Here is a 9,888-nt window from a genome sequence, read left to right on the forward strand (position 1 = left end):
TTTTCACGCTGAATCACATGTAAATGGTGTTATCGCGGCCTCATCTGGAGTGTCTCTGCCTCTCGACCTACCTACCTGGGATGAGGATGTTAGAAATCCAACCCCGTGAATTCTGCAAAAGGGCTCTGATTAACCTTAGAAAGCTCCGACTGTACAAGCAGCCAATATAATAAGCTCGTATGTTGTGACTGATTACACCCATTACCATTCCTGCATATTTCTGCCTTCTAATGCCCACAGAAGAGCGGGAAGGAGAGTTAGGCAAACATTTCTGGGACTGGTTTTATTAAGCTAATATACCAGGCATTGCCCATTTTGCATCCTGAGAAGCCATCAATCGCTTTAAACTTAGCATTTTCATTAGAAATCATCTATTTTAAATAATTATACAGTAAATCTTTGAAGTGCTTCTTATCCCAGGACCTCAAAATACATTACTATTGCTGCGGAATCTCAGCATTTGGTAGATAGTATTACATTAATTTTCTAGATGCTTAAACTAAAGCATCTAATGGTGAAATGCAAAATCAGCCATAAAGGCAGGAAAGCAGTTCAGAGCACTCTGGGCCAAGCGCTTACCATTCACCTATATAACTATGCTTATTGATACACGCTGCTATCCAGATGCACGATTATGATCTAGGGGCAAGTGAAGACTTTGACTGTCGATTTGGAGAGGACATCAGTCACGTGGGTGGCTTCCTGACATGTTTTAGATATGCTTCTTATGTTTGGGGAGCAGCTCACTTTCCTATCTCCCTTGCAGCGCAGGGAAGACATGTGACCTGGGGTCTGCCAAGCAGATGCACTGGTCGAGCAGCAAGTCTAGTTCCTGGTGCAGATGTTCAGCAGAACAGATTATAGTGTCAAGTGCATGGTGGTGGCAGCACTGGCTTCCCCATCAGACCAGTCTGAAGGCACAGTTGTAGGCAAGTTTCTGGAAGTTTAGCCTCTAGCCTGGTTCTTTTGTCCTATCAATGATTGTTTGAATTCCCCTGTACACTTTTAACAAACCCCTTCCCTGCACAATAAGCTAGACACAGTTTCTGTCACTTGCAGCTAAAAACCCTGACAAGAATTCCTTTACATCCTATGGAAAATAGAGGTTTGCAGACTTCCTTTGTACTTTTAGATAGGTTGATAACTAATTATTAATTCTTTTTTGAAATTGAATGTCAATTTACTCAATTGGTATTTGGTATTTATAAATACCTAATATTTATTGAGCACTGACTAAGTACAAAACTCTTTGCTAAGTATTACAGGAAATATTTGTTGAATGCCTACTATGTGCTATATATCACACTAAGGGTTAGGGATATGAGAAAAATAAGCAAAAGCAGATATAGCCACTACTCCTCAAGAGTTGACAGTCTACAGGGAAAGGCAGACGATAATTGAGGAATCACACTCAAAACTGTAAAACTGCTACAGTGATAAGTAATGTGAAGGGCTGAGAAAGCATCCCTGAGGGAAATATATGTTAGCATGAGATATGCCTTTGAAAAGAGCATGCTAGGTTTAGTCAGAAAACAAATGGAAGGGAAGTGAAAACAAATGAAGACAGACCAGTTAGGAGGTAGTATTACTTACTCAGGAGGGAGATAACAGTAGCTTAGACTAGGCTGGTAGGGGTAGAGTTAGAGAAATAAGGACAGACTCAAGAGATATTAAGGTGGTAAGATCAAGAGGACTTAGCAATGGACTGGATATGGGAAATGAGGTAATGTCATAGGTGACTCCAGGTATCCGACTTGAGCCACTGGTTAGATGGTGTTATCTGTCCCTGGGAGAACACTGGGAGAAAATCAGGTTTTATAGGGACAACATGAGCTCCATCTCACATGTGTTAAATGAGTTGCCTTTAAAGCATCCATTAGGTCTGGAGCTCAGAAGAGAAGACTGGGCTGAAGGCATGAAAGAGTCCTTGTGTAATTGAAGTCATTGTATGGATGCGATTTCTTAGGGAAGAATATAGCCCAAGACCGAAGGGATGGCCTTGGTCCTCATCTTAAGGAGTGTCAAGTATAGGTCTAAAAATTCAGGAAGCCACCCGTCAATGGTTAACAAAAGGTAATGATAGTCTGCCTAGAAAACATCAACAAGGTGAAATGCCTTAATCCAAGGAACACATCTAGATTCTCTAGCTACAAACTCCTCTGTGACAGGGATCACACACTCAAGGGCCTGGCCAGTCTGCTGTTCAGTTAAGGGGCCAAGCAGGGGCTGTGGCGTATAGTAGATGACATGTCCCATCTAAAGTGGGCAGTTGCTTCTAAGCTCAGGCAGGTTATTCCCAGACATGATACCTGTATCCATGAACCTCTGTTGAGTCTCCCACTTTTTAAAATACCTATTGTGTTTTGCACTAACTTGAAGGGACCTTGACGGAAACAGTATTTAACCAGATTTCTAGAGTCAGAACCCAATTCTCTGCTTCTGACTTGGAAACAATCTTCAATTACTGTAAATTATTTTCCCAACTAAAATCCCCTATCTTTCCCTTTCCAAATAGCATTGATAGCCCCAGAAGACTATTCTCCTACCCCAAACACTTTCCCTGGCTATTAATACTGTTCCTAAAACTATTTTCCACTGTCTAACACTCTACCATAGTTGGTCCTCCCTAAAACCCCCTCTGTTATTCAACTCTATCCTGAAGGTAAGGGTATCACGGCTATTACAGCCCCATGGTGTGGGATGCAGGGATAACTGAGCAGATGAACAAAGACTAATCATCTCCTGCCACTATAGGACAGCTTGGGATCAGGACCAGGAAGGTAGGCTAGCCCAGATGAAGGGACAGTCTGGAAGACAACGACAGAAGTGAAGACTACAGAGTTCTAGGGTAATCTTGAAGATGACCTAGGACAGCGGGAAAAAAGAGAGAAAAACTAGAAAATAATGGGAGACACTAGCTCTCAATGTTAATTAGTTCTGGCCTCTGATTTTTTATTTATTTATTTTTGCCACTCAGCTCCAGTATATCTACCTGCAGGTCTGGAAGGTATTTTCCATTTATATGCGTTCAGAATTTTTTTTTTTTTTTTGCCTTCTCAATATTCCTTTGCAGTGATACATTCCATGTGCTAATTATAACTGCCAGCTATTGACTAAATCTGATATGTAGCTGAACTGGATTTATTTCTTAGGTTAGTATTACCACACACACACATAATCGCTCACACAAAATAAAAACCTTCCTTTCCCATTCCTACTTCTCTAGCCCCAAACCGTAATTATTAAACAAAGAAACATGAAACGAACAGACCATCAATACATGTGTGTAGTAAAGCAACTACTGGGATTTGCTCTGCTTCATCATATACCAGGTAAGTCAACCACACGCCTTGCTTTGTGTTGCAGCTCTCAAGGCGAATCTCTTTTGGGAGACATTACACAGCGCCTGAAACAGAACCACTGTTGGTATTTGCTAAGGTATCTTGGTGTAGGTAAGAGCTTCCCCCCAAATTCCCTTTCCGTCAACATTTGGCAAGACTTCTGTCAACAAAAATTACAACAACCAACACCTAACAGAGTGTCTAGCACATAGTCAATACTCAATACTTCTTTTTTAATCACAAGACAATCAAATGAAAATGAGCCATGTCTAATCTAATAATGAGTGAATATAGTAACACACTTAGTGCCAAACACATAAGTGCTATATAAATATTAGCTATCAGTGTTATTATTATTATCTAGAGTCACTGTTGCTTCTTGTTCCATTATGGGAACCCAGAAGGGCCTCTCCCACTTCCTTCTCTCACTCCATGCCTCTTATTTAAATACTATCAAAACTTTCAAATTTAAACCACCCCTCTTCCTCTCCCTCGCCCTCTCACTCTTTCTCTCTCTCCCTCCCTCTCTCTGTCTCTCTCTCACACACACACAGTGAGAGAATGTGGTCTCTCATGCATTGCTGATGGAAGTGTAAGCAGCACAGCTCCCACAGAGGGAAATTTGGACACATCTATCAAAATTACAAATACAAATACTTTTCAACCCAGAAGGTCACACTGGAGAATTTATCCTACAGATTAACTCATACCCACATGATAAACCATACGTAAAATGTTATTCATTTGCAGACTTGTTTGAAATGGCAAAATGGGAATCAAACCAAGTGTCCATCAATAGGGAACTTATTAAATAAACCTTGCTACAAGCATAGAATCTGAGTACTACACAGCAATGAAAAATTTTAAATGAGGAAGATTTCCTTGTACTTTTATGAGATGATCTCCACAATATATTGCTAAGTTTAAAAATAATAAGGCAAAGGAGAACAGTACATAAAACATTCCAGATTTGGCATAAAAGTGAGGGGGGAGTGGGTAAGTATATATATTTGTATTTGTTTTACATTAAGAAACTCTGGAAGGGTATGGAGGAAAATAGGAGGAATTATGGTCATGGCAGGAAATGGAGAATTAGGCAGGTAATGGAGAGAGGAAGCAAGGAATGAAGGGAAAATATTTTACTATAATATTTTTAATTGTCTATTCAAAATAGATATAGATAGATGATAGATAAGTGATAGGTACCTGGATAGATAGATAGGTAGATAGATAGATAGACAGATAGATAGATAGATAGATAGATAGGTATAGATAGATAACCCACCTTTCTTTTAAATGAAAAGAAAATCTGGTCTTATGACTATCTAAGGAGTAGATTCACCTGTCAGTGCTCTGTAGTTGGAGTGGATGCCCAGGAAGTTCAGCATCTGGAACAGTCTGTCCCCGCCCCTCCAGGCTGCTTCCCCTACCTACTGTGGGATGATGGGGACTTTGAGATGGGTAACTGTGCCTAGAAAGCTGGACACCTGTATTGGTTAACTTAATACAGTCTGCTGGGCTCTGGCCTTGTTCTCACATCTATATATTCCTTCTGGGACATAAGAGTATAAATTAAGAAGAATCTCTAGGGGCACAGACTCAATATTATAACTCTTCATTTCTTTGCTTTCATCAAAAGTTTAAATTCAGACTTTTAATGTGATTTGCAAATAGCTTTGTGTGATATGACATTGGAGGTCAGAGGACTTCTCAATCCATCTGAACATACATAAACACACTGCAACAAAAATCCATTGAAAGTAGAAATCACATGCCGCGGAGCGGCTGGGCCCGTGGGCCACGGCCGCTGAGCCTGCGCGTCCGGAACCTGTGCTCCGCAACGGGAGAGGCCACAACAGTGAGAAACCCGCATACCGCAAAAAAAAAAAAAAGTAGAAATAGCTAATCCTTTACATGGGGTGAATAAATAATTCACCTCCAGGCTCTCCCGCCATAAATCAGTTGTGCCGTTATCAGATGCCAACGCTGGAATAGGAAAGCAAAGCAGCTGTATTAAACTTTGACAATAAAAAAAAAAAAAGAAAGAATGGATAAAGTGGAGATGAACCATTTGTTTTCTTTCCACGTAGTTGTCTAAACAGACTATGTAATGAACAAGCTGGGAAGAAACCAGTGACTTAATGCTCTTCTGATGAAAACTTTTCCTGATTTTTTACCTCAGGTAAAGGATGGATCTGATTCACACTTTAAGGGCTCCAGTAGTGGCACGTGCCAACAATCTGATGTGACTCAGGCACCTACACAGGCTCATCCCTGCTCCAGTGAGAGACCCACTGGCAACTTGGCTCCCTCAAGCTCAGCTGGAGGAGGAAGGAAAGGCTCAGGGACAGAATAATTCAGGACTCATTCTACACCGAAAAGGCCTAAGGAAGAGAGGTGCTCCCATACCTCCTGTAGTCAGGAAAAGTCAGGAAGGCTATGGAAGAGCTTTAAGGATGAAGAGGACCCAGGCAGGAAACGAGGCTCAAGTCAACCCAGCCACTTCCATGCAGATGACCCCTTAGAGCAAGACTTCCTAAAATTCAGTTAACAAATGTTTACACGGGGCTTGCTTTGTGCCAGGCACAGTTCTAAGTGCTTCAGACACCAACTCCGTAAATCCTCACCACATCCCCTTGAGGTAGCTTCTATTGTTAGCTCCATTTTACTGGGGAGGAGATTAAGGTGCAACATAATTAAGAAACATGCCCAGTTTTAGTCAGCTGTGGATGAGGAAGCCCAAGGAAAACAAGTGACTAGAGATAAGAGCCTTAAGGTTAACAGAGCCGCCCTGATAATTATCATTAGCAATTCCACTCCAAGGTATATACCCAAAATAGTCGAAAACAATTGTTCAGACAAAACCTGGACACAAATGTGAAGAGCAGCACTATTCACAATAGCTAAAAGGTAGAAACAATCCAAATGTCTATCAGCTGGATAACAAAATATGGCATTTCCATATAATGTAATATTATTCAGCCATACAAAAGAATGAGATACTACATGTCACAGCATAGATGAATCTGAAAACCATTATGCTAAGGGCACATAGTGTGTAATCCCATTTACATGAAACATCCAGAAGAGGCAAATCTATAGAGACAGAAAGCAGATTCGTGGTTCGCAGGGCCTGAGGAGAAGGAGGAAATGGGAAGTGATGGCTTAATGGGTTTGGGGGTGTCCTTTGGGAGTGATGAAAATACTGGACCTAGGTAGTGGTGATGGTTGCATAACATTGTGAATGTACTAAATGATACTGAATTACATACTTTAAGATGGTTAAAGTGTTGAATCTTAGGTGACTTTTACCTAAAAAAAACTACCTCAGTGGTTTTATAAAATAATTATTTCTTCTCAGTCACATATCTGTGGGTCATCTGGGGGTAAGGTGATCTAGTGTGAGCTAGGCGGGGCTTGGTTCTGGGCTACAGGTTGGATCCAGGTCACCTCACATGTCTCTCCTCCTCTCACCAGTAGGCTGGACAGGGCATATTCTCCTCACAGTGACAGCAGAAGCACCAGAGGGCACCCCAACACTCAGACACATTTAAATGGCTTGCATCCCCTTGGCCAAAACAAGTCACACGGCTGAGCTCAAAAACAAAGGGCAGGGAAGCACACTCCACTACTGGGGAAAGGAACTATTGATACAAAGATGAGTGACAACATGGATGAACCTGGAAGACATTATGCTAAGTGAAATAAGCCAGACACGGAAGACAAATACTATATGATCTCACTTAGATGTGGAATCTACAAAAGCCAAACTCATAGAATCAGAGAATAGAATGATGGTTGCCAGGGGCTGAGGGTTGAAGGAAATGGGGAGATGCTGGTCAAAGTGTACAAGCCTTTGGTTATCAGATGAATAAGTTCTGGGAGTCTAATGTACAGCCTGGTGATTACAGTTAATAATGCCATCTTGTATACATGAAATTCACTAAAAGAGTAAATCTTAAATGTTCTTACCACAGAATAGAAGGTAACTATGTGAGATGATGAATGTGTTAATTAACTTGATTGTGGAAATCATTTCATAATAAATGTGTATATTAAATTATCACATTGCACACCTTTAAAAGTCACATTGTACATCCCAAATATATACAATTTTGATTTGTTAATTATACCTCAATAAAGCTGGAAATAAAAAAATAAGAATGATTTTTTTAAAGTTGAATTGTAAAACACAAAGATAAAGAAAGGAGTAAGGAATTGGGAACTTGAATGCAATCCACCTCAGCTTTTTCCCTACACAGTTGACCGCTTCACTCTTTACTCCTAAATGGCAAGAATTCCTCCATATCTTTTCCACCAGCTTTCATGATATTTTAGAGCAAAGGGCCTCCTTCTAAGGAATGTGACCCATTTTCACTCAAGGTACTCTTATTGAATTGTACAAAACACAGATCAAAGTGAGTGTTTATAATTCAGCTGGGCTCTTCTAATGTTTAGCAGATGGAATGGATGAGTTCCAAAGCAGTTATAGGAGCCTTGGTATCAGATAGCACATTTTCAGGTGTGTAGATCTCCCCACCATACTTAGTGGCAGATTTAAAATCCCACCATCAGTCAAGGGGAAGAGAGAGGACATGGAGGATTGTGTAGGAATTTCATGGGCCAGTCCTAGAATCAGCAAACACTTCTACCTATATTCTATTGGCCAGAATTCAGTCATATGGTTGCAAATTTTATAGGTGCAAAGGAGACTGGGAAATGCGATCCAGCTGTATGCCTAAGAGGAAGAGAGAACTGGTAAAGTGAATAGTTAGCTAGTCTCTGCCATATTCTACATTAAGCTGTCTTTATCTGAATGTCAAACCATCTAAAGTTAGCTTCAGAAAAGTGCTAATCTCTTGTTTGTGGGAGTTTAGAGGACCACGTCTCCAAGGCTGGAGGAATAAAGGAAAGTCTGGCACCAGGTTTGAGGACATTGAGCAGCTAGAGAAGTAGGGACCACAATAGCATGAACAAAACTCGGCTCAAAGAAATGTAGAACTGTACCACAACTTGAAGAAAAAGCACCAATGAGGTGAGGCACCAATGACCTTCAAGATTCCAATGCCTGGAATTCAAACAAGAAAACAAGTGAGTTCTTAGAGGCAAATACCATTCAATGACAAAAGCGTTGACTTCATTTCACTCGAGTCTGCCCTGGGAAAGCAAGACTTCCGTATATGTTACAGAGTTCACCATTCCATTAATGGCTTGCTCCTGTCACCCTAAATAAATTGAAGCTTGAACAAGCAATGTAATCAAAATGATTTGGACACAAAAGTCTTTCTTCTCTTTCTTTCCCACTCCTTTTGCCCGCCTCCCCCCTCATAACAGCTGACCTGAAGGAAGTAAAGGAAAAGCTAGGCTGAGGATGCTGGTAACACCTCCAAGGCCAATGAAAGACAAAATGAATTCAAAAATTATACTTCCAAAGTACTCATCATGCTTCCCCAAGCTGGCAAGTTCCTTCTTTCTAGACAATGACCCAGCCTTCCCCCCTGAAATTTCAAGCCGGTTGCTATTTCCACCTTTCTCACCCGGAGGCTTTATTATCTTAAGGTGAGAAAAGTTTCTTCAGCAGAAGTCTGCCTGGGAGAGAAATCCGAGTTATATAAGCAGTGCTGATGTGTACTGGAGATGGAAGCGCATCCCCAGCTGCCACATCGGAAAGAAAAAATGTAAACTCAGACGCAATTATTAAGGTAGGTTGGATGTCTGTTCAGCCAGCCCTCTTTTTTTTTTTTTTTAACTCTCAGATACTACTGTAATGAAAGCCACCACAAGTTCTCAGCAAATCACAGCTTCGAAGGAAAATGTCAATCCCTATCAAACCCCAGTGAATTGTTGCAGCTGATGGAAATCTAAATTCATCAGTTACTTTCCCCATTTCCCCCTCCATCCGCTCCAACCAACTGCCTCCTCCTCCAACTCACCCAAGAGTGCAGGAACAGAGATGCAAATCAATGCCTGGGGGACATCCCATCAGACAATGGGAAGGTCTAAAGAAAGGTTAAAGCAGAAAGGGAATGAAATTTATAGACTTAGCATTAAAATCTTAAAGGACCTTAGGAAGAGCAATGAATCTGATGTTAGGAAAGGCAGGAGCTGCCAGAGGCCATGGCAGGAAGGCCTGACACGGGCCATAAATCTAAGCTTAGGAGCAGAAAAAATATAGGCTTCTTTTCAGGCTGAGGCCGCATGATGCAAAGATTCCAACCTGGACTTGAAAAGAGGCAAGGCCACAGAGGCATGGTGGGGAAGAAGCGGACAGGGGACTGCAAATGAGGAACGAAAAGAGCAGCAGATTGTGTGGGTGGGAGCGGGGAGCCAGCTCGGGCCTGCGGAGGCCGGCAACAAAGACACCAGCAACACACATTTGGCTGCGGGGGGAGCTTGAAACTGATCCCCAAAGAAAGAAACAGAAAAGCTGTGGTTGCTCCTTGTTGCATCTATGTTTGCTCCTGGTTGCAGACTAACCTTGTAAGCGACCAGAATCAACACAAAAAGCCAGGCAGCTGGGGGCAAAACAAGGTTGTGGAGGGGTCAA

General features: G+C 41.5%; 1 protein-coding gene across 1 annotated transcript in view; it reads left to right on the forward strand.

Annotated features, from left to right (window-relative positions):
• Positions 1-624: 624 nt before the first annotated feature.
• The window catches only part of LOC112065102 (mitochondrial import inner membrane translocase subunit TIM14-like), an 18,189-nt gene continuing 8,925 nt past the window's right edge, over positions 625-9,888 (forward strand). Inside the window, 1 exon segment of the mRNA XM_055079361.1 lies at positions 625-690. Within this exon segment, the coding sequence (XP_054935336.1) occupies positions 625-690 (66 nt within the window).

Source organism: Physeter macrocephalus, chromosome 2 (genome assembly GCF_002837175.3).
Source record: "Physeter macrocephalus isolate SW-GA chromosome 2, ASM283717v5, whole genome shotgun sequence".
NCBI classification, from domain to species: Eukaryota; Metazoa; Chordata; class Mammalia; order Artiodactyla; family Physeteridae; genus Physeter; species Physeter macrocephalus.